This window comes from Puntigrus tetrazona, chromosome 1 (genome assembly GCF_018831695.1).
Source record: "Puntigrus tetrazona isolate hp1 chromosome 1, ASM1883169v1, whole genome shotgun sequence".
Taxonomy (NCBI): Eukaryota; Metazoa; Chordata; class Actinopteri; order Cypriniformes; family Cyprinidae; genus Puntigrus; species Puntigrus tetrazona.
Window position 1 is genome coordinate 14,392,026 of NC_056699.1, and position 19,730 is coordinate 14,411,755.

Below are 19,730 nucleotides of genomic sequence, written 5' to 3' on the forward strand. Positions count from 1 at the left end.
ATATATATATTAATTTTTTTTTTTTTTTGGACAAGTGTTTTTTTATTGTAGGAAATCTGGAATCCAAAAAGATGAAGTTCCTCCAAAGCAGTGAAAGGTTGTTTCACATGAGCTCTGAGAACTGTGTTAAAAGGCAAGAGGCTCCTTCAAGAATTCTGAATTATGCAAGATTTGGCACATGTGAGTTTATTACCTAAAAAGCACAACAGGCTTTAGCTCCGAGAAGAATATTTTTTCCTGGAAACGTTTCAGAATGACAGAAAACAAAGTTTGACATACAGTTAAAGACCCTAAAGTGTTTATTAGGCAAGTGTGCTGCAGATGGTTGCCTTGATTGAAACTGAATCGTCCTGTGGTGCCAGTGAAGGATGCTGGGAGGCCAATGACCACGATTCCCCAAGATCCATTCATAAAGCCAGGTGTTACCATGGAAACGGTCCTTCACTAGGGGCCCCCTTCTTCTGAAAGGACTGTCCTGCACCACAGCAGTCAGTGTGAGTGTGTAAAGATTGCGTTGGGCAGGAGATGGGGGTGGGAGTCCTTGCAGAGAACCAAAAGACAGTGGAGTTGGCATAAGAGAAATAAGACAGCTTTTATATGACTTGCATCAATGCTCTATGAAACAATATCAGCCACAGTAATGACCAAGCATAATTAAAATGCTCTGAATTTTATCTGCAGAGCACGGCATGATTGCAGACATAACCTGACTGAACTAGACTCCATAGAACATTTCTTAAAAAGAACCATTTTAACAAACTAAAGAACTATTCTATTCTAGAGGTTAACGGTTGTTCGTGGAAACAAAGAATCACATCTAACCTCGCATCCAGGTTTGTGGCTATCATCTACTTTCCCTGTACGTTATCACTTAAAATAAAATAAAACCCATCAAATAGAGATCAATAAACATTGATAGGCTGATTAATGGACCATTATCCTGGCAATACCCATTTCTACCGATATCTTTAGCAATATAAAGGGGGTGGGGACCATTAACAGTCTACATAATTAACTTGTATGTACATTACATAAGCAGACCTGCTTTCTACTGGTATAAAAAAAAAAAAAACACAACATACAGGCCAGCCAACAGAACCACACTTGTTCTAAAAATTAAATGTTTTTACCCCACACTTTCTTTCACTTTATTTTAATAAAAACTGCACTTTGACACTATTTGTAGCACTTTGCAAACTTTGTTTGCAGGTCAAAGCAGCAGTGCATTAAGGCCCTGACGCAAGTCATGTGAAAGGGCGCTTAAGACGAAGGCAGACTTTTTCTTGAAGTGGACTAGGGGTTCCCACGTGAAGTCCTGATTATTCTTTTGTCATCCAAAGCTGATGTGAAACTGAAACATTTGTTGATCATAGTTCACATGAAATATTGTGAAAGCACTCTGTCCCATGGAATACAGGGCCAAAAGAAGCAACTAGATTTTTTTTTTTTTTTTTTTATAAAGTGCTGATGTTCAGGGGAGTTGGTGGGGGGCAGGGCAGCTGTTGGGTCCCAGGGTGAAACCACAAAGACACAGAGGACACAAAGAGCTCAAAACAATGTAGAAGGCTACCCTTTCACAACCTCTCATGGGCCCTATTGAGAACTAAAGCAAGAGACCCTGGTGGAGGTAATCCTTTTATATCACTTTAAGAGAGTGAGTGGAAACAGCAGCATGCTCGGACCCACTGAGAAAGAGCCTTTCTGTATTGCTCGAACACTTTCCAGGACACAATCCAAAGTCTTCACAAATCAAAATATACACAAGCAGACACTACCCAGAAACACAGTCAAGCAACTTGAATTCAGCAAAGCAGCAGCAGACACACTCAAGTCCCACTGATTTGATAGAACCAAATATTAAATCAACGTACTGCAAGTCTATCTTTTAAAATAAATGGTTTTTAAATGGTCTACAACTTAGAGGGATAGTCCGCCAAAAAATTATATTATTTAAGATTATATTTTGGCCAGGTTCACACAGCAGCAGAATACGGCTGTCACCTGTCAGTACTGTAGGATTCATTAAGGTTGCATTCACACACATTTTGGTACGTTTACAGTAGTGACAATTTTCAGGACAACTGTATTTTCGGGGAAGCCCTGAAAAGAACCGGACAGCTGTGTCTCCGTTACACGGTGAAAGAGAGCTAGCATGTCGAGGGTTTGTGTGCTTTCACAGATGTGTCATCTGAAGTTTGAAGTCTTGTCACCTTCCTCCACTAGAGCTCAGTGGATACTGATATACCTCAGCGCAGCGTTTAATTAAACATTTAATAAGCTAATCATCTTCTCGAAAGAATTCATCTTTGATATTTCCTATAGCAACAGTCGTTATGGTTAAATCAGAGCACAGGCTTGGCTTCAGCTGCGTTTTTTGCCGTCACCCCTGACAGAGCCAAAATAGCCTTTGAAGCATGTAGAATTAATGTGTGTACAATCAAGGTGACTGGGGTCCAAAACAACACTGAACCCCGCCGGTCTGCACTGTATATCTTGCGTGTATGACAGGGAAAACAATGCCCATGTCTAAAGAAATGATGGTTGGGCAAATCATTTTCTGGGTGTACTTTATTGCATGAAAATACAAGCCTTATTTTGTGTTCAAGCTCTCAGTAGTGGGAATGCTCCGGTTGAAAATTTCACATTTAAAAGCTTTCCGTTCAAGCAGCTTTTCAGGCAACTTGGAACTCCAATTCGTCAACTCTCAGCTGCCAATTCCAGTTGAAAAGGACCAAATGGGATGCAGCTTTAACTGGAGTTTTAAATATTACTTTTGGATTATTGTTACATGATTTATTATCTTGAAAGGGTGAGATTTCCGACAACCATCCCTTCCTTTGCTTCTATGCAAAACATTTAGGTCAAGGGTGTCCAATCCTGATCCTGCAGCGTACATGTTCACGTCGATAGAAGTTCAAATGACATAAATGAAGAACCAAAGCCATATCTAAAGTTCTGGGAAATTCTGAAAACTACATACATGTATTGCATTGAAAGCCTGCGTCGAACAACATAAATTGTTTAGTATAAATCACAGTTAAAACCACAAATATAACACCTCAATACATTTAGTATAAATGCACTAAACGCTACAGGGTAATCACAAATATAGCCTACTGTAATTAGTCCATTACTCTTTGTTCCATACACTACATTAATAACAAAATCGGACAAGAATGCCCACATTTCTGACTCAAAATCATCTGACACAACTACGCTGATTTGTAGATTAAAATGTCTTCTGACTGTATCGTTGCAAACAGTGTTTCTCCTGTTTGTCAGCGCTGTATCATCTGGCTGTAAACGGAGTTATTTGTTTTTCTTTAGACATAGCGTTTGAAAACCAATGAGAAAAACGGACAGTTTTCCAAATTACATGGAACATAAAAAGTAAATGTGGGCTGCATCCGACTGGTTAAAAGGATGCTTCAGTGGATAGAGCTGGTGAAGAGGGATATTACTACACCATATGCTGGACGTGGTGGTTCGAGTAATATTCTCCTAGCTGCGTATGATCTCTTAAAACCCTTGATGCAAATCAAAACCAAGCGCTGGATGGCAGAGCTTTAAATTATTGAGACTGCTCTTGCTGTACAGTGTCCAGAAGCTCCGCATGAAGGCCAGAGCAGAGCTGTTACAATGAAATTGGGACATATGGAAGGATGAGATGGAGGGAGGTAGAAATATCAAAATGCAGTGTTAATTATAAGTAATCCGCCTGCAGGATGAATTCTTCTTAAGAACAGAGTTTCCCCGAGTTCATCTTCAACGTAAATATCAGCATTTGTGAAGCAGGATAAAAAGCACATTCTGATGCTCAAGCAGTGACGTGGAAATGCAGAGGACCAAACCTGCATGAAACAGCTGGCCAGAAATGGTGGTTTATAATCCAAATATGAACCTATCATTTAGCTTCAGAAGTTTCTCTCTGAGAGTAAGAGAGAGATGCCACTGACCCAGTTCTATTCGAAACTACACATTTCAGCTTTAAACGTCGGGCGAAATAAGAGCAGGTGTGAGAATACATCTACATCGATAGATTATCTGAGGTAAGCACTTCCAGGATGAAGATTTTAGAGGAGATCGCTACAAAATGAGAAACTTGATTTCCTACACAGCCGTCGGCTATTAGGTGCTCTGTAAGGCTAGAGCAACAGCACTAGTCATCTTTGGCATTTGAATGGAGGATGAAATCAGTCAAGTGACTATTCACATGACCGGCCTGGTGTGGCACACCTGCACAAACAGGAAGGAGAAATGATGAACTGAACGCAGCGAAAGTGAAAAATAAAACCCTCCATACAATACAGTGTCAATGCTCAAGAGGCACAGCGACAGGTGGAATCAAACAGAATGCATATATCGTCATAAAAAGTTATTCCCAATAGCAGCCGTGTTTTGTTTCCTCAACAAATTAAGCCTAATTTTCTTCGAGAGATAGACTGCAGCAACTTTAGAGAAATGCAAAACCTGAAAATCACTAAGGTGGCATAAAATTCTGTCTCCAAAGGCCTGATAGAAACACTGAACAAAAAAAAAAATGAGAAAGTAAAGAGAGCTCATTACAGCAAAGCAAATAAACACTCCATAATTCATCAGAAGAGGGACACGGAGGCTGTGTGTTCACAAGTGTGATTCACGGAACAACATAAAAATTCAGCAGGGGCATACACCCAAGACAAAAAAAAAAAAGATCTGTAAATGTCACAGAAGGGCTTGATGAGATATCTGTGGAGAAATTAAGCTTTTCAGTGTTTTGTTTTGATTTTCTACCAAACTTTGTTTTGGCTACAGCTGCGGGAACATTAGAGTCAGGAAAGAAGACAAATTATGGGTCATACTCTGTTATATTAAATAAACAAGAAATCCATCACTTTGTGAATTTCACAATGGTTCGAACAAACAATATCAGCGTTTGATGGAACAAGTGTTTGTGTGCAGAGCTCTCAACTTTGGTGTGGGCCAGGGAGGTCAACTAGCATTCAAATAACAAACCAGTCAATTACTGAGACGAACCAGAACATAAGCAAAAACCCAAGTATTCAGAAGTATGAATATCCAGTTGTAGGCGAGCTAATAGAGTTAGCCTAAGCTAAGCATTCAGCTAAAAAACAAGAAAACTCCCAAAAATAGTCTCTGTTACAATGGCGCATAGGATCATTGACCAAAAAGTAACGCTTTAATGGGTTCGCAGCAGCAATTTCAGTCCTGAAAATAAAATTTTCAGTATCAGCAGTAATAGTTTTGGAACGATATAGTCAACGTGACATTTAATTAGCACATCTACATTACTGCAGACTGTTTCAGCGTCTGTAGAAAGCTAACAGGTACCCACTTCAACACTGTGGAGGCACTTCACCTTGCCCCACAAAAAATATTCTAGCGTAGTAATGTTTAAAATTTAGAAGGCTTTACTACAACTGCTTGAATCTATAACCAGAGAACCCGACCTAAACAGAAGTTTCCATGCAGGTTATGGATATTTTCCCCAATTAATGACTGTTAGTTAACCTACAAAATTGTATTTTTTAAAGACACATGGGCATAACAATGTATAATTAAATACACTATCGTTGACAATTTGTTCCGCCAACTAAAATGTGGTTTTGCACTTTGCTACCCAAAAACAATACTACACTTATTTCAGCATTACTGCATTTCAGAATGGATTCCGAAATCGAACGGCATAAAAATTTACTATGAGAGCCAACCAACACATACATCCCTGTAGTATTTACTCCTGAAAGAATAATCATTCTCTCTGCTCGTGTCTGATGGCTGTGAGAGCACATAAAAAGGCGGCAGCACTCCATGGCAACTCACACCTCCGTTACAGCAGAAGAGATGACGGTCATGTGACCGAGGCCTTTTCTTTTTCCCATCAGCACGCAAGCTGAAGAGACATAACCACATCAGGAATTCATAAAGGTATTGTGTGCACAGTGATAGTATACCTAAAAATGAACAAACAATATATTTTGAGAAACCCCCCCCAACAGTGAAAGACAACAGTCATAAAAAGTTCTTATTTATTGTTCCTCGGTAGAAAAAAAAAAGGTTTGAAACGACTTAAGGGGTGAACTATGATAAATTAGTAAATTAACTACAGCACATTTACAGGACAATACAGCTACAGCACTTAATTTAGCTTTTCTTCTAAAGAGCTCCATGCATGCCGTTTGCAACCCAACAAAGCTTTAGCAAAAGCTTCAGTATGTGTTACGCGAAAAACAGCTGACTTTCTGAAAAGCCTTCCCAGCATTATAAGACTTGGGTAAGCCCTTTGCATAGTTCACTCAATGTCAAATTCGTGTAGCTCTTCTAATAAAGCTTTTAATTGAGCAACAGAATCCATCATATTCCATCATAGGGGAAACGGAACGCTAATGAAATTCTAGAAAACTTGCCTTTAGTGAGGAGCCCAGAGAACACAAAGGGAGTTTGCAGTGAAAGGCTGCCGATTGCTGCAACTCTTTTAACCACGACTATCTTTAATCAAAGCCACACAGCAGACCTGCTCTTATTATAGCCGAGTGCCATTAAGAAGTGGCTGGCCTGAAAAATATTCTGTTCAAAGAGCCACTCATCAGATGACCCGGTTCCTTTCTCTCATCTCCCAGTCCGGTCATGCCTTCTGTATGCTCTCTTTGTGTCTTATCAAAACATTAAGGCTATTCAGCAAGTCTCAAAGATCCACGCAGCACACTAAAACCTTGAAAGCCTTCGCAGTGTAAAGGCCACGGTGTAAAAGAGCTCAAAACATCAGCCGAGACAGAGCACCCTACACCCTTCCGAGGGGGATGCCGATACCCCTGCAGGAGAGCGACTCTGGGCTCTAGGAGGTGGAAACGAATGTTGTGGAAAGGATGTGAGAGGATAAAAGATCTCGCACATTATCCTCTGTATTTCCTGCTCTTTTTCCTCTCCAATTTTCTCCAACCTTTTCCACCGTTTCCCAGAGTGACCCACAAAATTCAGAACGACCTCAAAAACCAAATCAAGCAAACCCAGAAGGGACCGTGTTCCTCTGTCCCGATGCTTTAACTTTCAAACAGGTGACCAAACTATTGAAACCAGAAGTGCAGTGTCTGGAGAAACGCCTTCAAACTTGCAAACTGACCTCCAATCCGTTCTCTAGAGAAATCTCCTTTCTTTTCCAAGGAAGGCTTTTATTTGACAACAGATATTACATAAACACATGGAGCAATAGATGGCATTACAAACCCTGTAAAACAAGTTACATAATATTACAGATGATGCTGAAACTTTCAAAGGCTCACTGTGTGCAAGTCCCTGAACTCCAGTAGAAGCCTTAATCTCGTATGTTTATAAATTAAATCAATATAAAATTGCTGTGTGGTTATGATAATAGAGAAAAGTCTTTGCATAGCCATTTGTTTGTATAATGCAGTGCAGCATCCATTTCTTCAATCTCCTAGTGCGGAGAGAGAGGGATAAAAAGAACAGTTATTATCGTAACGTGACCGTTGGGGTTGAGAAAATGAGAAAGGGGTTTCACGAAGAGTTTGAGAAAAGAAAGCGTGCTTTGACAAACTTGCATCGGCTGTGGTCGGTGCTAACATGTGCTTGTCTCGCGCCGTGCACGCGCTGCACACAAATCTGTACAAATGAACAAATTCTCGCTCACGGCGTGTCAGTCCAGCTAATATTTCCAAAAAAGTCTTATTAAAGAGCGAAAAGTCGGTGCAGATATTGCGCGGGCGCTTCACGTGGATTTAAACCCCTTGCGAGACGCGGCGGTGGCGGCTCAAAGGCTGAACGTCGATTGTTAGCGAGCTAAGCTAACGCGCTAGGCTAAGAGCTATCAGATGTTATCCTGCTGCCCTTGATGACACGGGCACACAACAGAGCACTTTATAACGTCAACGACAGCACAGCGGACAATCAGATAAACCTATTCATAAACGAGTTCGCCTTTCGATTGTCCAGCTCTAGGTGTGCTAATACTGTTAGCCTAAGCTAAACCCCCTGTCGCTAACCGGCTAAACTACAGCAAAACAAGCGAAAACGCAAGGAATACTCGTAATAATAGCGACACTAGGGTTTAGTAGTCGCTATTAATCTAAAACGCCAACCAATCGCGAATATACGTAAACACACCGGTGTGGAGAAACATCCAGTGTATTTAGAGGGCAACGACAGCGTTTTTAATCGACAGTAAACTTACATTTTCACACAAGAGAAATTGGTTTTGTTTACAAGATCCGAAGTTTAGGTCAAATCGGTTAGAGCAGAATATCAATATAGCGAAGGTGAAAAGAAAGAGACACGACCGAGCTTTTGTATTAGTTTTGTTTCACGCAGCTCTTCCAAACACTGCGTATTTGTTGTGTCCTATATCTTGGAATTGGGTTGGTGTAGTTTAACTACAACAACAACACTTTCAGAACAGTGCATGCGAGTGATTTCTCAACTGCAGTTTTAAATAACATGCAACCTGCACATCAGAGTGGCACGTTAAATGCAAGCCCACCGCAAGCAGATGTACACATATTGAGTATTATACACACGAGAGGGTCCATGTAATCAGCTTCATATGTGCAATACCTGCATGAGGTTGTGTGGTGAAGCTGATCACATGGTCCGTTGCTCCTGAAAAAACACCCTAGCATGGTCAAGTTTACATTTAACAAGACGTTTTATTAGACAAATGCATGTATTTACCCTGGAAACGGATGGAAAGGCGAAGGAAAATTAGGCTCCCGTGTGCACAGAGACAGTTAGTTCCCCCAGGTATCCTATCCAGAGTCCAATTACGGCCACCGGTCTCTCCTCTTCTCCTCGCCGGTTTGCCCGAAAGACAGATGAAACGATCCTTTGGTAAACGTGTTGAAGTTTTACAAGCTCAAGCCAAACATTTTCATCCGTTGAAATAAAGTAGTAGCGTTACGCCAGCCCTTCCAACCCACGCACCAGGGAGAGCTTTATTATTTATTTATCTTCCGCAAAAGCTAAAATCTCCCTGAAATAATATGTGACCGATTTAAAGAACGCCAGGGACACGGCGAACGACTCCGATGCTTCTCCGTTAAAGCGCGATCGCCTTTATCCCACCGATTCCTGTAAGACTCCCTCGTCCACTGATGATGGCGTCACTGTGTCGTCCACAAACGTCACCATCGCTCGCGTTCCGTGTCGCTTAAATAGGACGTAATTACGTTGCCATGTCTGCAGACTGTTATGGGCCGAAAAGTATTGTTTAGCTGTTATTATTTTATTAGTTTTATTTGATTGTACGTTTTATTACCGACATTTAATTGAGTTGGCTGTGTTTAACAAAGGTTGCTGTCATTACTGTAATGATAATGGGAGTCAAGATTTCATGTTTTGTTTATTTTTTTTACTTTGTTGCTTCAGTGTTGATTTGTCAGAAACACAGATGCTTTAGCACTTAATTTTACTTTACTGTACTTATTCTAGTTCACATTATTATTTACTTTATTGTTACTAGTAGTAGTAGTAGTAGTAGTACCAGTAGTAGTATAAAATATTTTATTATTAATTTGTTATTTTTATGTAAAGCGTTATTCATGTAGCAGATGCTAAGCAGGTACTAAGCTTATAAAAGCCCTACAATCTGAACTAACTAATTATGTTATCTACAAACTAAATATGTTAAACTGTTCTACACAGAATAAAGCAATGTGATATCATTAATGCAGTCATTCACAAACCCAATAGTATCTGCACATATTACCTGATCACCCGGGTTTTAAAACCAAACAGACCAGACAAGACTTGGAGAAGAAACAATCTAATGAGTTCCATCTGGCGTTGTTTTCCAGCAGAGTTACACTAAACTCTGCCTGAAGCTGTGTTTTCTTCAGAGCCCCACTCAGAGGTAAACAATGTTCTTTCACATTCCCGTCGTATTCCAGACACTTGGAAACTTTAACTCAGGTGGAAGACAAAAGAATGCTCGTGAACTACACAGTTAAGGGTGCAACACGAAATATACACTATAGCCCATCGCTTTCAATAAATAGTCTAAACTAGCAAAAAGTGACAGTCAGTATTTTTTAGTTTACAAAAAAACCAAAAAATCCCCTTTCTATTCATCAGAGAATCCTGTAAAATGCATCACAGTTTGCACACAAAAATATTAAGCACCACAAATGTTTTCAAGAAATGTTACTGTAAATCGGCACATTGCAAGATACTGTGATTTCCATTATGGAAGCATTTTAAAATAGAAAACAGTTATTTAAAACTATAACAGAATTTTTCCATATAACTGTTTTTATATTTCTATATTTTTGTTCAAATAAATGCTGTTTTGATGAGCTTTAGACACACCTTTCAAAAACATTAAAAAATGTTTTTTAATTTATATGTCAAGAAATCAACGCGCGTGCACTGATATCAATAGTTCCTCTTTTAATATATAAAAAACATACAGTACATAGCAGGAAATGTGTTGGTGTTTTCTTAAGAATGATAAAGTTTCACTATAAATTGTAAACACAAACAAAGAAAAAAATAATACAACTTGTGCAATAATATTTACATAGGTTAAAATGTTTGTGTTTTTATAATTTAAATGGAATGATGAAATGCTTCTTGTTGTAGCAGTAAGTTTAGACGAGACGAGGAGAATGATTATTACATTACAAAGAAACAACATCAGTTTGTTGCGCTCCATCAAAAAAAGTGGTGAAAATTTCAATATCAAAAGTACACAGAAGATCACAGCGGCTTACAGTAGAGCTGTCCTGAACAGTGCAACAGAAAATAGTTATCTGCTTATTTTCATTTGTTCATTTTCATCCAAACAGCAGGTTTTTTATATAAATATGTATTTTATATGAAGTTATAGCATTATGAAACATAGTCTAAAAGCATTAGCAAATTGTAACTTAAGTATGTGAAGTACATAGAATAGCCCAACATATACACTGTGCAACATTAGACACACGAAACAGCATCACGTCCACAGCCTGTAAAACAAATGAGACAAAGAAATGGATTGATTCAAACGTGTGCCAAACTGAGCTCTAACAACTACGACGTATACTCGTGTACTCCCTTCTTTCTTTCTTTCTTTCTTTTGTACTGTTGAATTCGATATAAAGAAGTGAAATCAATGAAATATCCTTACAAACAATAATCACATTCGACAGAAATTCCATATTTGCAAGATAATCCTGTTAATAACAGTATCCACTTTGCTAAATGTCTTAATCGTGACCGTTAGCGATATGACATTAGTAATTATTATAGTTAAACCGGTCAAGTATAGTGTCTCCATTCTAAAATGTTTTTATTGGAATATAGCAAAAAATAATAATATTTAAAATATAATTTGTTAGCGAAATATCAGTATCTTTTAGCGAATAGCGATGTCATTTTTCGATCAAATTAGCTTATATTTTTAAGAATTTAGTTTTTTTTTGTCTTCCTCAAGCAATCACAAAGTGATACTCATATGCAGATTTTATAAAAGCGGTTATTTATTGTTATGATGTTATTTTTTAGAGAGTTGCTGTGGACATTAGCCCTTTGTTCATTTGTATATATAGTCTTCACCGAGCTGTTCTATTCCATTTAACAATGCTGTTAAAAAAAAAAAAAAAAAAGTATGTTTCCAGATCAGATTAGTTTCAATTCAGCATAAAAAGAGCCGTGCCCTCACTCCTGTGCTGATGTGGCCTCAGATATTATGTTTATATAAACATTAATTTGTCATCCTTGACATCACCTAGCCATTGTGAAGCCTGCTCCCCCATAGCGCCTGATACCAATCCGATCCTGGGAAAAACACAGTCCGCATGACGTAAGCTTACATTCCTGGCTTGTGGACTCTGACCCTCTGGTGTTCCCAGGGAGAGCGAGACAGAGAGCACGCAAGAGGGGAAAAAAAAAAAAGAGGCCCTCCTCATCTCTGGCCTGGTCCGAGCCTCGCTTCCACGCACGCCTGCTGTAATGACTAGCAGATGTCTCCGCTGGCAGAGAGCGGGCCCGGGGGTCAGAAGTCAGCAGTCACAGCTACTCTGTTCCTCGTACGCAGACTCATCAAAACAAACTTGACAGAATGACATAGTACGTGTTTGTGTCTGCATTAGTAAGCAAGTGGATGTCGTCGGGTGTTTGTGTAAGGGCCTGTTCTGATTATGTGGAGGTCAACAGACAATGCCGCAGTTTATTATTCTATTAGACTGCCACTTCAAAACTATTTGACAGTTTAGTCACTTGACAAGGGTCAGAGCATTACAAGAAGTGTATTCATGTCTTGACTCTAAGTGGTTTAAGTATCTAAAAAAACTAAGATCGCAATTTTTCTTTTAAAATAGGGATGGTCTGTGCCAGCGGTCTTGGGGGTAGAGAGCGGACATTAAGCTCTGTTGTGTTTTGAGCATCTCGACTTTGACTCCCGGCTTGCGGACCTTTCCCAATACTGTTTTTTAATCCATTTGAACTTTCTATCCTGATCGTTGTTCTTTACAGAAATACTAAGCAGCTTTATTCATTTGTTTTTTTTACATTGATAATAATAAGAAGTGCTTCTTGAGTAACGGATCGGTTTATTATAATAATTTTAAGATCATGTGACATTGAAAATTTAGCTTTGCCATCTCAGAGATAAATTACATTCTAAAATATATTACGGAAGATAGAAAGCAGTTATTGTAATATTTAACCATATTACAGTTGTACTGTATTTTGAAACGTCTATATATATATATATATATATGTATTTAAATCTTATCAACTTTAAACCTTTAAATGGTATGATTATTATTATATTTACAGTGATATAGTTTCAAACTGTGTCAATATGTACAGACACAATATCACAATTTTAATAATTTATAAATGTTAGATTTTAAAAAGAGTTGTCTTAGTTTACTTTAGTGTCCTGACACTTAAAATGTTTGTTTTTACTGGATATCTTAGAGGCAGCAATATGAAAAATGAAACGTTCGTCATATCGTCATACAAACTGCTTGACAAAATGAACAAAAATGGCGTTTGGACCAAACTGTGAAGCCATTATCAGCAGGAAAAAGTTTGCGCAGGGACGGCTGATGTGTCCCGTAGCTGTTGACTAGACTCAGAGGGACATTCCACTGGAAAGTAAAGTAAGAGGTAACCTTATGTCACTTCACAGTTCCAGGAAATGATACCTTACACATTACATTACAGGGTGTGACACATACGAACTCATATCTTCAAGCCTTGTCTTGCTCCACTGCTCAGTGACTCACATATGCGCGTTCCCCCGTAAATATCTGCTCAATTTTGCCTTGTCCAGCGCTCCAGATTTTCAAAATGTCTAACCCTCCACAACCCCCAAGAGGAACAGCAAAGTTTCACGTTACTGATGGGAACCCAACGGTTGCTCCGTGTATTTACTGTACACTGCACCGAAATGTTAGTCCATTAATAACTATATGTGTCTATAATACTCTGTCCTGAAATGAATGGAAACAATCTGAAATGATCTGAACTCAGGCCGAAGTGCAGTGAAATATGATGTGTGAATGTAAATAATCAAGAAATGCAGAACATCTGTTACAGATCTGTCCTGAAAATTAAATATTTGCGAGCTAGTACAATGACTTTCCTGTTACTAACCGCTAGACAGCTGTCCAAGCCAATACTGTACTGTGAATACGCTCCGACTTTGTTCTAGAAATTGTGTAGCCTTCCCAGGTTTGGGCTGCATCTTGCATGAAGAAGGGAATAATAAGTCTAGTGTACTCACTGAAAAGCTATTCATTATATTTGGCCAGTGTCCACTTTCTTGCCTCCATCTGCAAAGACACAGATTCTTTATGTTAAAACATTCAACAAAATATGTTCCGCACCTTTTTATGTTATCTAATAGAAATAGATCACACGCGTTTATGGCGGTTTTGATACACTTTCACTACAAACCTACAAACACACAATACGTATGAAGTGTTTGAATTCGTACGAAGGATGTTTTCAGCCTTAATGCTGAAGCTCTGGTGAATAAAGAGTGGTTTAAGGTAAGTAAGCGAACAAGTGAGCCGTTTTCATAAAGCTAAGGACGTTTCTTTGAGCGTTTGGATGTTTTTAGTGCAATGGCTCCCCCTGCTGGTCAGAGCACAAACCTCACCGAATGAACTAACCTGCAAACAAACCAATAGCCTAATGTTGCTTTCTGAGCAAACTATATATATGTGCAATCATATATAGGTCTAAATTAAAGATTCATATATTTGATTTGCATATAAAATGTTTATCCATATTACATAGTTTACACCTAAACTAATATTACTCGTACTGAGAAAGCTGTACATTTCTTTCCAGCATCTGTGGATTAATCACTATTAATATGCAATATCTGAGACACGCCAAGGCTGTGACTTATCGTCAGATAATTACTATTAAACATTTTAGCAGTTACCTTTTACCATCCAGTTTTCTAGGTCTTCCATTTCCAGCTCCATCACTGATGGGATATCATCATCGAACATGGGCCTGGGTGCACAAAAAACACCAGCATTTTAATTCTTTTTATTGGTAAAAAAGCATTTTTGAACAGATGCATTAAAAAACATAATGTAAATAAGACATGCAGTTGTATTAAACTGGATGTTAGGAACTAAGTGCAGAAATGACTGTTTGTGTTGTGAGTAATTATTCAAAGTACAACCGTAAGAACTGTGTTTATGTGGGCAGTTTATTATGACGTGGAAGTTATTTTTGTCTGTTTAAAGAGGACCCAACTAAAAACGAGCAGCCTTTGTGTAACACCGTTGACTGTTCTTATTTATGTATTTAGTAATTATCGCAATCTTACGTGTATTGTTGTCGTAAATAAATAGTTTTCCCAGAAATGAAAATGTATTAATTCTCAGGCCTTTAAAAGAGTAGATGAGTTTGCTTATTAATCAAAATCAGAGAGATTTAACATTACATCACTTTCTCAAAAAAAGGGTTTCTATGCAGCGAATGGGTGCCGTCAGAAAGAGTTCAAACAGCTAATATAAGCATTACAGTAATCTACACACCTAAACTTTAACATCTGAATAAAATAAAACTCTGCTTTCCTCAGAGGAAAAAGTGCACAGATCACCACAAACGCCATTTACAAGTCAAAACAGTTCAAACTAGTTTTGTACGTGCAACAAATATTGCATGCTGCAGGGTCTGAGGACACCTCATTGTGGTCTGAATGTGTCTTCCACATGTGATACACACACAGGCATTTTGCACATCCGAGTTAGCCGCACAAGCGCTAAAAGGAACTAAGCAACTAAAAACTAAGTACTAAAATAAAGGCAGCACATGTCCCCGTTATTATATTAGTAGCACAACATGCTTTTAAAAACTACCTACATTGGCACCTTCTCATGGTCTCCTTGATCCAGATAAGGATCTTCTTTCGTGTGTTCTGAAAAAGGGTTAAAAATTAGGGTTCAATTGTCTAATTACACACGGTTTTAATTCATTCATAAAATGTACATTTTAGTTACTAACTGTAAACAACGGAAGAAGAAAGAGAAGAAACCTCAAAAACTGAAACTGCTATTAAACAGAGCATCCATTCAGAAAGTACCGTTATCACATCCATCACGTGCTTTTATTTATGCCTGGTAAGTTTCCAGAAAGTGTAAATATTTGTGTCTTTAGATAAATGTGTCAACTGATGTATTGTCTGTAAAGTCTGACATACCAGCAACTTTTATTCTCCACCTGCGGTAGATCACGACTACACACATGACCACAGCGATGACGACGAGTGTGAGAGCTAGAGGTATGATGATCATGACTAGGTTGAGATCTTCTGCTTCTGTGTCTGTATTTGCTTCAGCAGTCGAATTTGCTTCCTCATTTGTGACCGTTTGGTCAATGTTTGTGTCACTGTATGGTGGGGAGTCTAAGTCTGCAATTGCACAAGATTTAAGATGATAATGCATTTCCTGAGCTAGAAACACCAATAAAAGATCAGATGAAGTTTAAAATTTTAGAATAATGTTCAATGTCTGAAAAGAGCAATACATGACACATACCTTGGCTCCTCCCATCTCCAGAGCCTGCACCATCCCCCTGATTCTCTGTAAAGCAATAAAAAAATAAATAATAATTAAAAAAGCATTTATAATTAAAACATTGCATTCATATTTATCTTGGTTTTCAATCTTATTTTTTTAAATACAGATTTTAGATTTATTAAAGTTTCCTTTTAACTTAAAATGTAATACATATTGCTTTAGAACAATATGTGAAAAAATCATTACAAATAAATCTATATTTAACAGTACTTTGCTTAGATATTTAAATTTGTTTAGTTGGGTATAATAGTAGAGAGTAAAAAGTTCAGTACAGAATAGAAAGACTAATAAAATGTGTCAAAGTTATATTAATTACTCGCAATCCAGAAAAAAAAGCATTAGAAAATATTACTCTCTCACCAAGGATGCATTTATCTGATCAGTATAAACAGTAAAATTGTTGAGTATTATTACAATAAAATATCTTTTTTAATAGATTTAAAAATGAAATTTATTCCTGTGATGGCAAAGCTGGATTTTTAGCATCATTGCTCCAGTCTTCAATGTCCAAGATCCCTTATATATACAGTGCCTTGTGCCTTTCAGTTTTTTTTTGTACAGTTTGTTATGTTAAACTGTCAAAATACTTTTTTTCCACATCAATCTATTAAAAATAAAAAACTAAAATGATTCCATTGCGTAAGTATTCATACCCTTATTTGAGACAGTTGAAATTTGCATTCATATTGCTGATAGATGTTACTATACACTTAGGGTGAAGTGAACCTGCAGCAAATTCAACTGAATGGGTATGATTTGGAAAAGCACACACGGCTTAATAAAATGTCTAACAGCTGATAATGCATATCAGAGTAAAACCGTACATTACAGTGAATAGAAACTGCCTGAAGAACCGAGCCACACATCTGTGGAAGAGTTCAGAAGCATTTGGTCTACCAGAGTACAACCTTTACTCTTACTTGATCTAGCCTGCTGGCCAAACTGAGCCACCGAAGGAGAAGGGTTTTAGTTAGAGGGGTGACCAAGAACCTGATGGTCACTCTAGTAGAGCTTCATGATCATATGTGGAGATAGAAGAAATCTACAGAAGGACAAACATCACGGGCTACGGGCTTCATGGCAGTGTGGTAGGACTCGATCCTCTCCTCAGACACATGAAAACACACTTGGAATTTGCAAAAAAAAGCATCTAGAGGACCCTCAGGCTCTGAGACAAGATAATCTGGTCTGATTAACCTCAATTCTAAGCATCATGCTTGAAGAAAACCAGTTCTGCGCATAACCTGCAGAGTAACATCTCAAAAGTAAAGTGTGCTGGTTTCAGCCTCATGCTGTGGGGCTGTTTTTCAGCGGCAGGGACTGAGGGACTCATCAAAGAACGCTCAGTGCAGCAAAAATATAGTGTTAGCTATAAAGGAAACCCAGTCCAGGCTGGGCAGAAGGTTCACTTTCCAACAGGACAATGACCCTGAACACACAGAAACAGTGGCTTATAGACAACTTAATGTCCTTAAGTGGCCCAGCCACAGCCTGGGATTGAACCCAGTCAAATATTTCTGGAAAAACCTGAACATGTGCATCTGCCCCCATCCAACCTGACAGAGCTTGAGAGGTACAAAGATGTTAAAAACCTGTATTTTGCTGTACAGTTCAGGAGTGTGGAAAAAAGTCATTTAAAGCAGTTTAACATAAGGCAGGGATATAGTATAGACTTCATAGTATGACTTTTGATGATCATGACTGGGTTATAGTATGTGTGTGTGTGTGTGTGTGTGTGTGTGTGTATATATATATCAAAAAGCAAGTATTTATGTTAAGTAAAAAATACTAAAACCGTATCTCTCAATATTTTTTCAAATTATTATGACAGTTAATATATATATTAACATATTTAAATTTGCTTTAGAATAGTTTAAACAAGTTATAGTTAAACAGGTGGTTATATCTATAATTCTTTTTTTGCAATAAAATCACCAATATTCAATATACAGCCAAGCCGATTCACCAATGCTTACCTGAGTCTTTTTCTTCTCCCTCTGCTTTGTGAGTTTCCACTATCACTGTTAAATGTATGAACAGATCAGATTTATGAGTGGAAGTGAGCGTACGTGAGCTGTTTGTTTAAATCAAAAAACATTGCGGCAGATATAAAATATTGCTTCAAATTTAAATGACATTTTAGTTCCATGGCAGAGGCCACAAGAAAGTCATTCAGATCACATCAAATAAAAGTTAGGTGTGTTAAAGCTGATACTCACGTGAGTCCTCCTCTATTTCTTCGTTGTCTTCACATTGAACTGTAAAGACATGCAGCTAAATTACTTTACACATTTAAGAACCGACTTTAAAAAAAGAACCTTATTATCTAGATTATTATACTGAAGTTTTGTTCAGGCCTGTTTCAGTTCAGAAGAAAGATGTTATCTGAGAATCAGCCTCCAGATATAAGAGATTGAAAACTTTCCTCTTTGCAAAATACAGAATAACACTTTCACGCGGTTTATTGATATAGGTTTGTCAAATGTTAAATGAATGATATATTTAATATTTGCACAGTTGATTATACATAGACATACGGAATAGCATACATTGTTAATTCATGTTTGTTCATTGCACGTTATTTAACGCTAATGCTGATTTGTTTTAATATATGTAAAAATCAACATCAACCCGAGATGAGTGAATGTCAGCTATCGAATTAGGAAATGTTAACCGCCAAAACCTCGCTTTTAAACGTTACCAAAATCATTTTACTTTAATTTACAAGTATGCAATAATTCAACGCATTTCAATTGACTGTAAGTCTCTGCGAAATGTCACTCAACATCTTATCTAAAACATCTTTTTCATAACATACTAAGAAATATCATATTGTTTCATCATTTCGTATATCATAATAATAAAAATCACATTCAGCCGTAAGAGAAGGAAGAGGTAAAAAAATGAATCATCACTTACAAGGAAATTATCGGCTCAAACCAAGAGAAAGAGTCAACTTTATCTTTGTTCATTAACAAAGACGAGCTGTTTTGCAATCAGTGACAAAATGAGAAATCAAAAGCAACAAAATGAGTCAAACTAGTTATAATGTAACGTGACCGTCCTGTCTTCAACTTTCCTCATTGTCCATTGTGGTCAAAAGGTACGTGAACGTGTTCTAAAAGCACACTTTAACTCCACAAGACACTACACAACTGTTTCGTTGCCTAGGGGCCAATTACAGTGTGAAATGATTTCTAGAGACTATGACGAACAGAGCAGACAGGACAGAGGAGAGTTTCTTTAGATGAATGGGGGAAACAGGAAAGAGAGAGATAGGATTCTACATGAAGAAAAAAAAAAGATCTACTACCGTGAAGACCTACCAAGTTCAGTCCAGCTAGCTGTCAATGCCAAAAGCAGGAATAGTATAAGATTCATTTCCCAGAGTCCTTGATGGAAGCGATGGCCCACTCTATGGGTAGACAGAGACACAGACTCATTGCATAGTGACTGGTGGCTAACACGCCTTCATGACATCCTGCTTCCTCTTTCAGACCTGATTCACCTACCTACAAAAAAAAAACAACACCACCCTCTCGTTCTCTCCCTCGGATGTGATGCAATCAAGCAGTGAGCTTGTTACCACAAGCCAAGCTGTTCCTCGGTTAGCTCTGAAAACACATTCCTGCATATATGGTATGTGACCTGACCAAAAACCAGAGAAAAAAAAGAGAAGTGCAA

General features: G+C 38.0%; 2 protein-coding genes across 4 annotated transcripts in view; both read right to left on the bottom strand.

Annotated features, from left to right (window-relative positions):
* fbxw7 (F-box and WD repeat domain containing 7) overlaps window positions 1-9,124 on the bottom strand; it is a 130,897-nt gene extending 121,773 nt beyond the window's left edge. For 2 of the 3 annotated variants that reach the window (XM_043247085.1, XM_043247093.1), the window contains exon 1: window positions 8,686-9,124. The gene's annotated coding sequence lies outside the window, so the exon portion shown is untranslated. Of the gene's footprint in view, window positions 1-426; window positions 446-8,685 lie in introns of those variants that run through there. The other variant, XM_043247102.1, reaches the window with a different exon arrangement.
* A 1,259-nt stretch (window positions 9,125-10,383) lies between these two features.
* Window positions 10,384-19,545, bottom strand: tmem154 (transmembrane protein 154). Its single transcript, XM_043249615.1, has 9 exons — window positions 19,373-19,545; window positions 18,266-18,304; window positions 18,023-18,067; window positions 16,005-16,049; window positions 15,668-15,877; window positions 15,331-15,385; window positions 14,396-14,469; window positions 13,727-13,775; window positions 10,384-10,958 (listed from the first exon to the last, which is right to left on the bottom strand). The coding sequence occupies exons 1-8, from the start codon at window positions 19,425-19,427 to the stop codon at window positions 13,741-13,743; spliced, it is 558 nt and encodes a 185-aa protein (XP_043105550.1). The 5' UTR covers window positions 19,428-19,545; the 3' UTR covers window positions 10,384-10,958; window positions 13,727-13,740.
* Window positions 19,546-19,730: the final 185 nt, after the last annotated feature.

Bases quoted from the DNA above. Each gene is read 5' to 3' on its own strand.
- tmem154 (XM_043249615.1), bottom strand. From the start codon at position 19,427: ATGAATCTTATACTATTCCTGCTTTTGGCATTGACAGCTAGCTGGACT. The intron at 18,068-18,265 runs GTGAGTATCAGC...TACATTTAACAG, and splicing joins AGAAATAGAGGAGGACTCAC to TGATAGTGGAAACTCACAAA. The intron at 15,386-15,667 runs GTATGTCAGACT...ACCCTTTTTCAG, and splicing joins GTGGAGAATAAAAGTTGCTG to AACACACGAAAGAAGATCCT.